At 38.1% G+C, this 15,974-nt stretch overlaps 1 protein-coding gene across 1 annotated transcript in view; it reads left to right on the forward strand.

The window, feature by feature from the left end:
* Window positions 1-282: 282 nt before the first annotated feature.
* Window positions 283-15,974, forward strand: part of RBM34 (RNA binding motif protein 34) — a 21,421-nt gene continuing 5,729 nt past the window's right edge. The window contains exons 1-7 of the mRNA XM_004691123.2: window positions 283-384; window positions 608-776; window positions 991-1,124; window positions 4,402-4,633; window positions 5,821-5,880; window positions 9,493-9,536; window positions 12,039-12,122. Of these exons, the coding sequence (XP_004691180.1) occupies window positions 329-384; window positions 608-776; window positions 991-1,124; window positions 4,402-4,633; window positions 5,821-5,880; window positions 9,493-9,536; window positions 12,039-12,122 (779 nt within the window). The 5' untranslated portion in view covers window positions 283-328. The remainder of the gene's footprint in view (window positions 385-607; window positions 777-990; window positions 1,125-4,401; window positions 4,634-5,820; window positions 5,881-9,492; window positions 9,537-12,038; window positions 12,123-15,974) is intronic.

The following is a 15,974-nucleotide window of genomic DNA, read 5'->3' on the forward strand; positions in this document are numbered from 1 at the left end:
TTCCCTCTAACAATTCAGGGTTTTTAGTAATATTTTTTTCCTAAGCTTGGAGGGAAAGTACTCCCACTCCTAGTCCAGGAATTTCCTTGTAACATTCTTCAGCCCTCAATAACTCTCTTAAGACTTCTATTCCAAGACTAGGTTTCGCTTACAAAGAGCGAAGGACAAGATGCGCGAGAAACCCAAATCCACCGCTCAGATAACGCTCCCGCTTACTGGGGGCTGCAGGAAAAACGAAGCAGAGAGGAAGGGGCGTGCCTCTGGAGCGGAAGTAGGGGAACCCGGAAGTGCGGCTCACTTGCTACGCTCTCTGTGGCCTCGCGAAGAGATGGCTTTGGAAGGAGAAAGCAAGCAGAAGAAAAGGAGAAGAGCTCAGAAGAAGGGGTAATTGGCGCGTGGCACATTTATCTAGGCTAGGAGCACGCACAGGTGGGGTGCGTGGGGCTCAGTATTTTTGCGTGGGCTAGGGGCACGTGAAGGAGAAGATCCCAGTATGGGTGAGTGGCACGCGCCAGGTTTAACTGGGCAAGGGTGTGCCTTCGGGATCCGGGGCGGGAGAAGCGTGGGGTGTGGGGTGGTGTCGCTGAGTTCTGTCATCGGTACCTAGAGAGAATCCGGACGGTGATGTTGGTGAAAATCTGAGAGGAGACTATCTGGTTGGACAAGTCGCCAGTAGCTTATTCCACGGCAAGCCCCGCGGCAGAACAGGTCGACTGGCGTCCCTCTTCAGCTCTTTTGACCCTCAGCTGCAACCCTTGTACGTGCCTGTGCCTAAAGTAAGTCACTGGGCTTTGTTCCGAATGGTCCATTAGAATTACTTTAAAATAAACAATCAACATTGCAGGGCCTGACTGGTAGGACAGGTGGGATTAAGTCTTAAATTATGTTCATTACTGGACATTATCAGTGAGAGAGGAGATACTAATTTAGAAAAACCACTGAATTATTAAAAAGGATGAACTCTCAACCCTAACTTTCAACTTTTAAAAGGAGACCACCAAAAAAAGGAAACAGGATGAAGAGGAGGAAAGTACATCCCAAAATCAAAGACCATTTTTGCAAGAGTCTGCCAAAACAATGAAAGTGAAGAGACTTTCTGTTGCAGACAAAACGTTGGCAAACAGGTTGGTAAAATTGCGTTAGTTGATGTTAGAGATAATAAATGGTAAAGAAATTCAGATTCTTGTACATGTAGTAGCTTATTTTTTTCCCGTCATTTCAGAGTTCTCATTTTTTTTTTAACTTTGGAAATGTTTAAGAGTTGAATAAAGATCCCCATGTTTGCATCAACAGTCACTAAATACTTAGCCAGTCTTTTATTATCTTTACCCCATTTATATCCATCTCATTATTTGAACGAAAACCTAAACTTGTTTTGTTTTTAAATATTTCTGCATATATTTATAAAAGATCAGTTTGAGATTTTTTTTTAAAGATTTATTTATTTGTGCATACAGAACTGGGGTGCAGGCCAGAGGCTCAAGGGCGGTGAGAGGCTTCACCAGAGACAGAGTGGGGAGCAGAACAGGCAGATGGATGAAGTACACTGCTGAGGGGAGCAGCGGGCGGGTCAGGAGAGATCTGCCCTGCCATGTGGGTCACCTCCAGGGCAGGCAGGGACAGGACTCATGCATGCGGAAGTGGCTTAAGCTTCTTAGTGCTGTGCTTTCACCCACTGTGCCACCAGGGAGGGCCAGTTTGAGTTTTTTAAACTTACCCAGAGATCAAATTTCTCCTATTAAAAACTTTTTTAAGGCTTATTTGAACTCAAGTGTAAATCGCAGTACCATCACAAATTCCTAATATTTTTCAGTCTATAAAACCACACTTTTCAAGCTCCTTGTTTCTCGTAGGAGGAGATCTTGTTATCTATGCAGAGAGCTATTACTAGCTAAAAGTTGTGAATTGCTATTGTTTGTCTTTCTACTTAATGCATCTATTCCAGCCCTTGATTTCTTCCCCTTTCAGAGAAAGATGTCTTCCCTGCCCAGTGTCAATTCTGTCACCTGTGCTCCATGTGCCTCCCCTTCTGAATCCTTTGGGACAATGCCATCACATAGATACATCCTTTTTCTTCAGCTACATCCATGACCTGTCTGCCATGTAAACATGTTCAGGATTCTCATCTTTTAAAAAATATGTGTATGTATATAAAATATGTGTATGTATATATATGTACTTGTCCTCTTGACCTTTTCTGGTCTCTTATCAATTTGTTTCGTTTGTTTTTATTTGATCTGATCATACTTCTGAAACAGTGCTGGGTGAAGCCACTGTGACCTACTTGCCACATTTTTTTTTTAAGATTTATTCATACAGAACTGGGGTACAGGCCAGAGATGGGGAGGGTGAGAGGATACACCAGAGACAGAGTGGGGAGCAGAACAGGCAGATGGATGAAGTACACTGCTGAGGGTAGCAGTGGAGGGCCCCTTGCCACATTTTAAAAAGGCCTTTGTCTGGGCCCTCCCTGGTGGTGCAGCGGGTGAAAGCACAGCACTAAGAAACTAAAACCACTTCTACATGAGTTTGATCCCCACCTGCCCCGGAGGTGACCACATGGCGTGGCAGACCTCTCCTGACCCGCCTGCTGATCCTCTCAGCAGTGTACTTCATCGATCTGCCTGTTCTGCTCCCCGCTCTGTCTCTGGTGAATCCTCTCACCCTCCACATCTCTGGCCTGTATCCTAGTTCTGTATGAATAAATAAATAAATCTTTAAAAAAAAAAAAAGACCTTTGTCTTAGGAGTCTTCTCTGTTAATTTTAGTTGGCAGCTTTTCTTTTCTAAGCCTTATTACTCTTTGATTTCAGGCACTTCTGATTCTCTTTGTTCCTTCTCAGGGTTGTAATCACCTTTTCTTTTCATTGCTCCATAAGGGTTATTTTCCTCAGGAATCTCCTTGCAGTCATCTTCTATTCTATTGACATTTTTTCACCCTTCATTCTGAGCAGTCTCATTTGTGTCCATGATACCACCCTTCTGATCTTTCTCCTCATCTCCAGACTGTCATTTGTTTGTCCAGTGACACCTGCAACTGGCTATTCCTTATATGCCTTAAATTTTGAATTCTTCAAACTGAGTTTATCTTCATTAAACCTATTCCTGTGTATGAAGAGTGGGTTCTACCAAACTTCCACTTGCCTGATGGAGTGTCATCTTATATTCTTTTTCCCTCCCTAGCTTAACAGCTGCCAAGTTCTATTGATGCTGTCTTTTAAATTAATCTACCTTCCCCTTTCTATACTGGTTGGTCTCTCTTGCTCTGGTTGGTCTTTTGGCTTTTCAGATACATACAATTGTAACTGCCTCTTTGTTGGTCTCCCTTTTCCAGCCTTTTTCTTCTTAACTATCTTCTATTCTGTCATGCAACAGATCTTTTCAGGGACAATCTCAGTCTTCAATGGTAACCCATTTTCTGTGGGATAAAATCTAAGCACTTTGTGTAACAAAGCTTGGTCCTCCTTGAGCTGGTTCCACTGTATCATACTATTTTGCTTCCTTTCACTCCTGGTAGGAAGTTTATATGCCATAGTGAACAAAATTAATCATAGACCCTCTCTGTAGTGGAGCATATGGTCTACAGAAGAGTAACTAGTCAACATTTATTGAGTACTGACTATGCCCAATAGGCTTTCTGCCTCTGAGAAACATTTCTTTTTTTTTTTTTTAATGTCATGTAAAAGAAATGTTACTCTTTTATTGTGGACTTCTCTCACAGACCATTGAAAGGTCTTTTGTAGTTTATATAGTCCAAGGTTAGTACTAATTAGAAACCTAGTTAATGTTTTTGAATCAGTGAATCATTATTAGGTTTCCTATTCTTTTCCCTCCATCCTTCGGATCAAAGTCCAGTTCTCTTTTTGTACTGATGCTTAGACCTCACCCATGTACACCAATACTTCTATTATATTTGCCTTGTCTAAATAGTATATTTTCAACAAGCAGTCTTAAATACTGCATAACTATATTAAGTAGGAATTTTTTTTTCCCCCTTAGGCAGATTGCTTTTACAAAGTGTTTTGCATGTTAACCTTTATAGACTCACTAAGACTATTACACAACTCCAGGACTTCTAAAGCAGAGAATGAAATTAGACATTGATACATTAACTAAGTCTTCAAGAATTTCTAATGAATCAACTTTTGTTTAAGTGAACTTTTGTTGCTCAATTGCCTGATGACAGTTTTCACATATCTTAAAAAATTGGGCTTATTTTGTTCTAACCCTATAGTTTTTCTGAAGATACTAGTCACTTTTAGATAATAACCCTTTAGAATTTAGAGATATTTGTGATTGCTTAGCTTATACATACAACAACCAGAAATAGGTGGAAATTAATCACTGTGCTTTGTCAATTTCTATACCTGACTTCCATGACACTTTTTCTTTCTTTCTTAAGAGAAAATGCATTAGCAAGTGCAGATTTAGAAGAAGAAGTTCACCAGAAACAAGGGCAGAAAAGGAAAAGCTCTCAATCTGATGTCCAAGTAACAGATAAAAAAGTAATTGATGGTGTAGACCACATAGTTGTAAATCAAAGGAAGAAAATTAAAATCAACCAAGAAGAAGAGAGATTAAAGAATGAAAGAACAGTGTTTGTTGGAAATTTGCCTGTTACATGTAATAAAAAGGTGAGTTTGTACTGTATAGTGTAAAAATTCAGAGAAATTAATTTCTTTGTTTATTTTTTATTAAATAAGCACATAATAAGTCAGTGACACATAACTTCATTATAAATGACTACATAAATTGTTTTATAGACTGATTCTGTTTAGAACACCATTCCTTACCCATAGTCACTGACCTAATTAAGACTTTTGCAAATTCTTTTGAACTGTTGCTGTGGTCTTCTGTCCGGGTTTTTTCCTTCCAGCCACCTGCCATTATAATGTAAACTCTGTATGTGCACGGATAGTTATCTTTTTTCTTCACTGCTCTGTCCTTAGCACCTCACAATAGCGCCTACTAGAAGCTCAGTAAATATTAGTTGTGTAAGTGAATTACACATTGAATACAAAAATGTGTAAATGAAGTTTCTTCCATGTGATAGTAACACTTTTGGCAGTTCCTTGGGTCAAACTCATGTACATCCCTTGAATTCCATTTCCTTGGAATTCAAATTCCACTTCCTTAGAAATAAAACAGTACAAAAAATATCCTGGTTTTTGCTGTCCCTTTACCCTTTGTCTCCTAGTATTTTATTTGTGATTGTTTGATTATAAATAGCTCAAGGGAAGGGAGCATGTGTAATGCTTTGTACATTCAGTAAATTATTTTTGAATTAAAATTGGTTATAGAAATTATTGCCCTAGTTATCAAACACATTCTTAGCATTCTTCACATTCTAAGCTAGCCACAAGAAAAACATAGAAAATTTACTCTCTAAATTTCAATATGCCGGTCCTAATTCCCAACACTTGGGACAATTCTTATACAAATATAAGCATCCTTGAAATTCTTTCTGGTATAAGCCATATGAAAGAAAAAAAAAAGGTAAGATTATCTGTGGGATGTATAATCTTAGTTTTCACATGGTAAAGATTACAAAAGACTATAAGGTAAAAAATGTTTGGTCCCTTATGGATACTAACATGAGCTTATGTTTTCTTTAGACATAAATTTCAGAAAAATCTTTTGTCTTCCAACTGACTGGTCACCTTTTCCCCCAAAATGCTCTTGTAACAAAACATCATAGTAAAAGATTATCAGATGACTTTGCTTAGTTCCTTTTTGTAACCCTTATTTGATACTCTGAAAGTAGCACAAATGAAGAATGTGTGTGTGTGTGTGTGTATTTATGTATTTATTTATATTGTAGAACCTGAAGTCATTTTTTAAAGAATATGGACAAATAGAATCTGTACGATTTCGGTCTCTGGTATGTTTTCCACCCTTCACCCCTTAAAATTGCATAATCTTAAAGTGTATTTTATTGAATCAGAGTTACTAATGTCTTGTGTTAGTGAGATGAACACTTGATTTCTAAGATTTTGAGTCCACAAGTTGAAATCAGCCCAAAAAGAATTGATCTTAGTGACTCTCAGACTTTGTCAGATAATTTGATGGGTTCACGTAGTAAAATAATACCCTTATTGTTACTAAGGCCAACAGTGTATTTTTGTGGGATGGCTGGGTGGTATTTGTTTGTTGTGTTTACTGAGTAAGCAGAAAGGTTAGTATTTATTGAAAAGCATTTCTGGAATCATAGATATTCAGTATGGGAGGTTTTTGTGACTGCTGCAGCAGAACTTAGGTTCTGAGCATGAAAGTTTTTTATTTTAAATCTGTGTTAAAACTATAGAAATAGGGCCCTCCCTGGTGGCGCAGCGGGTTAAAGCACAGCACTGAGAATCCAAAGCCGCTTCCGCATGAGTTCGATTCCCGCCTGCCCCGGAGGTGACCACATGGTGTGGCAGACCTCTCCTGACCCGCCCGCTGCTCCCCTCAGCAGTGTACCTCCTCGATTTGCCTGTTCTGTTCCCCACTCTATCTCTGGTGAAGCCTCTCACTGAGCCTCTGGCCTGTACCCCAGTAATGTATGCACAAATAAATAAATCTTTTAAAAAAAAAAAAACTATAGGAATAAATGATATCCCATCTCACCAACAACTCTCTAATTATACCATGATCCTCAGAGCATGTCATAAGCATCCACTGTATTTTTTAAATTAATGTGCGTTAGAATATTTAAGAAATATTTATTTTTTTGTTTCTAGCTGCCCTTTCTCATGTGGCACTCTAAAATGGGATTTCTCAACCTAAATACTGTTGACCTTTGGGCTGGATAATACTTTGTTAGAGGCTGCCCTGCACATTGTGGATGTTTAGTAATATTTTTGCTTCTGTCTACTAGAAGCTGGCAGTATCCTTTCTATCCCAGTTGTCAGAACCAGTAAAGTTCGAGATATGGCTAAATGCCCCAGTGGGCAAGTTGACATCTCCCAAGGTTTTGGAACAGTCTATAATTTCTCTTTTAAATTATTTTTTAAAGATTTTTTATCGATGCATACATAACTGGGGTACAGGTCAGAGGTGCAGGGGATGAGAGGATTCACCAGAGACAGAGTGGGGAGTAGAACAGGAAGATGGACAAAGTACACTGCTGAGGGGAACAGCGGGGGCAAAACAGGAGAGGTCTGCTGTGTCATGTAGATCACATCCAGGGCCAGGAATCGAACTTGCACTGAAGCCACTGCAGCTAGCTTGCAGTGAGCATCCTAACCTGTTGTGCCACAGGGAGAGCTTTGTATAGCTTCTCTAATGGAATTGGTGTCTCACTTTTATTACATATTTACTCTTCTGCCATTTCCCCATACTAGATTTATGTGTGACACATCCACTTGAGTGTCCTGAACCTAGTTTTAACATGTCTTGAACCTAGTTTTAACATGTCTGTGCTTAAACCTTCATCTGCCTCTCACGCTACCTGTGCTGTCTGTTGATTTTCTGTATTTAGTGCTCCCCAGACTGTGGGCTTTGTGGTTACCGTTGACTCTTTTTAAAGATTTATTTATATAGGCATAAAAGAACTGGGGTACAGGCCAGAGGTATGGAAGTTGAGAGACAGAGTGGGGAACAGAACAGGCAGATTGATGGATACTTTGCCGAAGGGAGCAGCAGGCAAGACAGGAGAGGTGTGCTGCACCATGTGGGTCACCTTCCTTGTTGGGGATCGAACTCATGCTGCACTGGCTACAGATAGCTTCATAGTGCTGTGCTTTAACTCCTTGCACCACCAGGAAGTGCCCTGCCTTTCACTCTTCTTTGGCCTACCTGATCTGTTGTTATCTCTGCTGTTTTCAGTTGTGCTTTCTTCTCAAGATATTTTTCTGTTTTCATTGTTCCACCAAAGTTTTGATTATACCTCTTGCCAGAATAGTTGCTATTACTGACTTTAGCGTATCTCTGATTTAGCCAAAATACTGCTGTCAACTTAATTGCTCTAAAGAGTTCTTTCTGAACTCCTGCCTGACCTCCTCCCACCCCCCCAACATTATACATTATATATTGTACATTATTCTCTCTCTCTTTCTCCCTCCTACCTCTGTATATCACCCCTATCTACATACCTTGGCCTGATATTACTTTGTGGCAACCTGCCCAGATTCTTCTGTGTCACTAGGCCACTGGCATCCTTGGTGATCCTGCTGTGTGCTGTGCAGCACCCATACTGCAATGTAGTCCTTGTGATAACTATCGTGGAATTGTTTTTTGTTTTCTGTCTGCTCCACCATACTGTAAGCTGTGATTACAATACCTAGCTCATCTTGATTACAAGTACACGTACATAGTGCACAGCAAGTATATATGGAATTTCTTAAAAACTTCCTGTTATTCTTGTCAGTGAGATCTGTCCATCTTAGCCTGGTGGTCTGGACAGGGTGATTCCAAGGGTCTGTGTTCCTCCGTACATAAGTCCTATAGCCTAGGAACTATGCTTGTTACTGTACATACTCTTGGCCTTCTCACACTTGATCTTTTCTCAGCTTTTTAGCAAGAGTTCCTACTTAAATTTCCATTTTGTCTATCAAGATACTGTAGGCAGTTGCAGTGTTAGTTATTCAAGACTTCATAAGATGGCTAAGAAAGTTTTCCAGAGATTTAGAACTCCCTTAAACAAGTCAAAACTTCACAGGTGCTTCTAGTCTGTGAACTGACAGGGGTCTCTATATCTTGTGCTTTCATCTTCTCAGTACCTGGCTATATTGATACACACCTGACAGTTTTTTATTGAACTTCCTCCATAAAAGTTTCCTTACTATTTCCTCCACTCTTGAATACTACATAAGACTAGAAGTGAACCTACATATAGAGGCTATTTCCTTATTTTGTTTTCCAGCTGTCATCTATATGCTTTATAGAACTGGGTGAAGTAATATGTCTTCTTAGGTTATTTATCATTTTAGTTTGACATGTTAAAAATCATACAGGATGTGCAAAATTTACCAAGTTACAAATGTTACCTTTACCATGCTTGTTTTATAAAACAGCTTTCTTTACATTCTGCATGTACATCTTTAACATCGCTGTCCCCCATGACTAGATACCACTTCAAGTCCTCTGACAAAATTTGAGGCCACAGTATTTTTGCTTCTGCTTAGGATCTGTTTGATCTCTGCATAGTACTGTCTTTGGTTGTTTCTGTCCTTATCTACTAGGTCTCATTAATATAACACTAGGATAGTTGTTTCTGATTTTATTGTGTCAGTAAACTCATGTCAGAGTTAGAAATTTATAATTCAATTAAGTAAAATTTAATTTGAGGACCCTCCCTGGTGGCCATGGGGTTAAAGTGCAGCACTATGAAGCTATCTGCAGCTAATCTGCCTGTTCTGCTTCCCATTCTGTCTCTGGTGAATCCTCTCACCCCCTGCACCTCTGACCTGTACCCCAGTTCTTGCATGTGTAAATAAATAAATCTTTAAGAAATTTAATTTGGCACAATATTTCAAATGATAAATTTTCTCTAATTTTATTTTTCTCTTAAAAGGTTCCAGCAGAGGAAACTATGTCCAAAAAGGTGGCAGCAATAAAGTAAGTTTATAATTAAAGAAAAGAAGATAGTTTAAATTTCCATTTTGGTTAGAAATCAAGATTGTTTCTTAATAGATTTTTCTGTTTGGGTAATTCATCATACTTGGACTGATTCTTTGTGTCTGTAATACAAAAAATTGGCAGATTCTGGTCTTTAAGCCTTAACGTGAATTGTAGAGTCATGGCGCATACTGTAAAATAACTTATAGTAATGTACCCTGAGAAACTTGAACGGGGTCAATCAGGTGTAGTATTTGAAAGGAAATAAAATGTGTGTCCAAATATTCCAGTATGAATCATGAATGCTGAGTTTCGTCATTTCAGGGCACACATTCCTTACCACATTGAAATCAAGATACATCTGAAAATCAGAGGTGCTCCATAGTTCTTGGCTGGTCAGGTTTTTGCGGGAACACTTTGTGTTCATTGGGGTACTACCAAGCCAAGACCGCTTTCTGTTGTCTATAAGAGTTTCTGAACCAAACAAGTAGTATGGCTTTTGATTCTGATGCTCAGGATTCCCATTTACTTTTCCACGTATTTCTGCCCTTGTTGCCAAGGGTGAGCTTTCAAGTTTCCTAACTAAAATTTATTTCTCATTTATTTTCTTAATTCAAATATAGCTGCCATATATAAATTTTATAAAACCTTTATTTCTCATTAACCTTTAGATTTTTGTGTTTTTCCTACTATTTTCCCAATCTGGTGTACTTTTTTATTCTTATTGGTACTTGAAATGATGGATTTTAGGAGAGGGGATATATTATACACACACGACGTATACATAAGATATATATATATATATATATGGTCTCGATACGTTAGATCTCTGTATAGATATAGTAATAACTTACAGTGTACTTTAAAAACATTCCTGGGAATCCTCGTCTATGTAAAGAAGCTCAAATCCTCTTCTATATAAAATAATTTGAATCATCTCCTTGACCATTTTGACAAGTTCATTTCTACATTCATTCCTAATTTGGAATTATTTGGAGGACCAGGACTTTGTCATTTTTACCCCGTAACCATTCCAGTGCCAGATATATAGTTCATTTTTTATCAATATGTGTTAATCCAATTATTTTTTCTCCAGTAATCAAACATGTAAGTCCTTTATAGGAGACAATAATAAAATGCTATAGAGAATGTAAAACTTGGCAAGACACAAGCCATGTTCTTTGGAGATTGTAGACTTGTTTTTGTGCGAGATTGGAACCCAGGGACCTAAATTTCAGTAGAAGCAAAGATTCTGTTATAGGAGTATGTCATAGTAATATGTCAGTAGAAGAAAAGGTTCTGTTATAAGAGTATTTTATAGTATGAGGAAATCTAGTGTCATAAAAATGGAGTCAAAGGCTTTCCCCCTCCCTATCCTGTCTAAAAACACTTAACATGCAATGAAAAATTCCTATACTTCGACCCTAGTCTGCCAGTTTCCTGCCTCAGGTACCTGTGGTTTTACTTTATCTTTTTCTCTATCATTGTTCATTTTCGTATAATGTTTTATTTCTCCCCTCATGTGTAATCCCCATAAAATTTCCACCAAATAACCTGTTAACCATCATGTTTGTCCCCTCTCTTTTTAAAACCCTTCCCCCCTTCCCTGTGATATGCCTCAGTTGTATAGTTTGCTTTGTTTTGTTTCTATTTTCCTTGTTTATTTGTTCAGTTTTCCTGTATTTTTCTTATAAGTAAAATGATCTGGCATCTTTCTTTTCCCTTTCTCATTCACTGAGTATAATCCCTTCCAGTGCCATCAGAGTAGTATTCCACTGTGTATATATATCATATCTTGTTGATCCTGTTATCTGTTTTTGGGCATTTAAGTTGTTTCCATATCTTAGCTATTGTAAGTTATGCTGTCATGAACACAGGAGTGCAGGTTTTCTTTATATTATTTTTGTGTGTCCTTTGGGTAGATTTCTAGGAGTGGAATTGCTGGGCCAAATGATAGATCCATTTTAATAATTTGACGGTCCCCCACGCACTTTTCCATAGTGGTTGGCCAGTTTGCATTCCCACCAGCAAGTTTTTCTCTATATCCTTGACAGTATTTGCTGTTGTCAGTTTTTTTAATGTGGGCCATTTTTGCTGGTGTGGGGTCATCAGTAACCTTCTGGTGACATTGTGAATTTATAAACTAGTACACATGTATGTTCATATCCCCACACATAACATTTGGACCAGTGGTATTTAATACATATATTACTCTACATCTTCCTTTTTACCACTTGTTATACTTAAAAATCTGTTCATATCAGTGTAAAAACTACTTCTCCATTTTTTTTTTTACAGAGCATCTTAGAATTCTATAAGCTATACCACAATTTGCTTTAACAAAACTATCACTGATGGACATTTGGAATTTTTCTTAGCTTGTGGCTATTATAAGTAATGCAGAGTGTGAGTGACCTTTGTACAGTATTTATTTTAGTGACTTGGAGATGAAAACATTTTACACTGTCTTTTTTTTTTTTTTTTTTTTAATCTGGGCTGTAGACGTAAAGTTCATCCTGACCAGAAAAACATCAATGCTTATGTTGTGTTTAAGAACGAGAGTGCTGCTAAACAAGCATTGAAAAGGTAATTTTATCTCTTGGATTTTCAGCAAAATTCTATGTGTATAGTACGTATTTTATTGTTTGGTCTCACTTTAGGACAACTATGACAGTAACTCATATATTTTTTTAATAATAGTTTATTTTTCTATCACTTTGTGCCTTTTTTCTATCTCAGAGCATTCCCCAAGGCCTTCCCATCACCAGTTACCCCATGTGCCATCACCGTAGCCCCATGTACTTCTGTCCCCCACCACCCTCCATTTTTTATATCATTCCCCACTCCACCCCTATAAAATGTCTCTGGTATATGGTTGTTCATTGTTTTTTATTACCCCCAGTCCTTTATGCTTCTGCTGTGAGTGAAACTATCCAGTATTTTTCTTTTTCTTTCTGGCTTATTTCACTAAGCATGATCCCTTTCAGCTCCATCCATGTTGCTGCAAAAGGCATGAGGTTATCTTTTTTGGTTGCTGAATAATATTCCATTGTGTATATGTACCACATCTTTTTTTTTTTTTTTTTAAAGATTTATTTATTTATTCATACAGAACTGGGGTACAGGCCAGAGGCTCAGGGACGGTGAGAGGCTTCACCAGAGACAGAGTGGGGAGCAGAACAGGCAGATTGACGAAGTACACTGCTGAGGGGAGCAGCGGGCGGGTCAGGAGAGGTCTGGCTCGCCATGTGGTCTCCTCCGGGGCAGGCGGCAGGCGGGAATCGAACTCATGCGGAAGTGGCTTCAGATTCTCAGTGCTGTGCTTTAACCCGCTGCGCCACCAGGGAGGGCCATGTACCACATCTTTTAATCCAATCTTTCTTGGGGCATTTGAGTTGATCCATGTCTTTCCTATTGTAAGTAAAGCAGCAATAAACATGGGGGTGCAGGTATCTTTTTGAATCAGTTTTTTGTGTGTCTTTTGGATAGATACCTAGGAGTAGGATTGCCAGGTCCTATGGAAGCTCCATGTTTAGCAGTTTGAGAACCTCCAAACAGCTTTCCATAGTGGTTGTACTAGTTTGCATTCCCACCAGCAGTGCAGGAGAGTTTCTATATTTCTACATCTTCACCAACATTTATTGTTGCTAGTTGTTTTAAGATGTGCCATTTTCACTGGTGTGAGGTGGTATCTCATTGCAGTTTTGCAGCTCCCTTATTACAAGTGATGTTGACCATTTTTCATATGCTTGTCGGCCTTCTGCATTTCCTCTTTGGAGAAGTGTCTTTTTAGCTCTTCTGCCCATTTTTTGATGTGGTTGTTTCCCAAACAGTGAGTGGGATGTCTATTTTTTGTCATGTCTCTTTTGCTATATGGAAGCTCTTGAACTTGATGTAGTCCTAGCTGTATATCCTTTCCTTCATTATCCTTTGTGTTGGGTGTTTTATCTTTAAAGATGTTACTGAAGTGTATGTCGTGTAGTGCTTTGCCCTCTTTTACTTCCAGGTATTTTATGGCTTCAAGTCTTAGGTCTACAAGGTAGACCTAAAGACGTAAAGTCCACTTTGAGTTGGTTTTTGTGCATGGTGCAAGGTAGTAATCTAGTTTCATTAGTTTGCATCCCGAGCACTATTTGTTGAACAGACTTTTTTTGTTCCATTGTATATTCTTTGCTCCTTTGTCAAAGATTACCTGCCCATAAAACTGTGGGTTTATATCTGAGTTTTCTATTTGAATCCACTGGTCAGTGTATCTGTTCTTGTTTCACTGCATACAGTTTTGATTATTAAGCTTTGTCATTTAGCTTGAAATCTGGGAATGTGGTGCCTCCATTCCCTTTCTATTTAGTTATGAGAGTTTTGGCTGTTCGAGGTCTTTTGTGGTTCCATATGAATCTCATTAGTATTTGTTCTATTTCCTTGAAGAATGTCACTGAGACTTTTATTGGGATAGTGTTAAATCTGTATATCACTTTTGGTAGGATGGCCATTTTGATGATGTTTTCTTCCAATTCTCAAGGAGGGGAAATCTTTCCATTTCTTGGTGTCTTGTATTTCTTTTAACAGTGTTTTATAGTATTTTATATATAGGTCTTTTACATCAATTGTTAGGTTTATTCCCAGTTATTTGATTCTTTTTGTTTCAATTGAAAAGGGGATTTTTTTTTTTTTCTGCATCTTCTGATTGGTTGTTTGTGTATAAGAAGGCCTCTGACTTTGGTGTGTTGATTTTATATCCTGCTACCTTGCTAAACTGGTTGATTGCGCCCTCTCTAGTGGCACAGCGGGTTAAAGCACAGCACTAAGAAAAGCTAAAGCCACTTCCTCATGAGTTCAATATCCGCCTGCCCCAGAGGTGACCACATGGCGTGGCAGATCTCTCCTGACCCACCCGCTACTCCCCTCAGTAGTGTACTTCATAGATCTGCTTGTTCTGCTCCCCACTCTCTCTGGTGAAGCCTCTCACCACCCCTGAGCCTCTGGACTGTACCCCAAGTTCTGTATGCACAAATAAATAAGTCTTAAAAATAAATAAATAAACTGGCTGATTGTGTTGATTAGTTTCTTTATGCAGCTTTTAGGGTTTCCCACATCAATTATCATATTGCCTGCAAATATAGTTTTACTTCTTTCCCTATTTGGATTCCTTGTACATCTTTCTCCTGTCTTACTGCTCTGGCTAGAACTTCAATTTTATGTTGAAGAGCAGTAGTGATAGTGGACACACTTGTCTTGTTCCTGACCTTAAAGGAAAGGCTTTCAGTTTTTCTCCATTGAGAATAATATTGGTGGTGGTTTGTAATATATAGCTTTTATCATGTTGAAGTATGTTCCGTCTATTCCGAGGATTTCGAGGGCCTTCAAGATAAATGGATGTTGAACTTTGTCTAATGCCTTGTCCGCATCTATTCATATGATTATATGGTTTTTATTCTTCTGTCAGTTGATGTGATAAATTACATTAATTGATTTTCTGATGTTGAACCATCCTTGTGCTCCTGGGATAAAACCCTCTTGGTCATGGTGTATTATTCTTTTAATGCATTGTTGGATTCTGTTGGCTAAGATTTTGTTGTGGATCTTTTGCATCAGTGTTCATTAGGGAAATTGGTTTGAAATTTTCTATTTTTGTGTTTTCTTTGTTAGGTTTTGGTATTACTATGATGCTGGCTTCGTAGAAAGTATTTGGTAGTTTTCCTTTTTTTTTGATTTTTTGGATGAGTTTGTGTAGAATAGGCACTAGTTCTTTTCTGAATGTTCAGTAAAATTCATTTGTAAACACATCTGGTCCTAGGCTTTTATTTTGGGGAGGGTTTTGATTACTTCCTCAATTTCCTTTAATTGGTCTGTTTAATTGTTCTGTTTCTTCTTTATCTAGCTTTGGGTGATTGTAGAGTTGTAGGAATTTGTCTATTTCTGCTAAATTGTTGCACTTGTTTGTTGTTCATAGTATTCTCTGGTTATTGTTTTGATTTCTGCTGTATCTGTTGTGAATTCTCCTCCTCGTTTGATTCTGTTTATTTGTGCTTTCTCTTGTTTTTTCTTTGTGAGCCTGACTAGTCATCTATCTTGTTTATTTTTTAGAACCAACTTTGTTTTCATTGATTTTTTTTATTGTTTTCCTAACTTCCATTTCATTTATTTCTGCTTTGATTTTTATTATTTCCTATATTCTACTGGCTTTTTGATTATTTTGTTGTTCTTTTTCCAGTACTTTAAAATGGAAAATTATGTTGTTTCTTTATTTCTTGTTCTTATGTGAGCCTGTATTGCTACATATTTTCCTCTTATAATTGCTTTGTATGTGCCTGGGACTCTTTTTTTTTTTTTAATAATAATAGTTTATTTTTACATCATTGTGCCTTTTTCCATCTCAGTTATAATCCCATGGGAACTTTTTTTTTTATTATTTATTTGTGCATACAGAATTGGGGTACA

This window comes from Condylura cristata, unplaced genomic scaffold (assembly GCF_000260355.1).
Source record: "Condylura cristata isolate star-nosed mole 26May11 unplaced genomic scaffold, ConCri1.0 scaffold00030, whole genome shotgun sequence".
Classification (NCBI taxonomy): domain Eukaryota; kingdom Metazoa; phylum Chordata; class Mammalia; order Eulipotyphla; family Talpidae; genus Condylura; species Condylura cristata.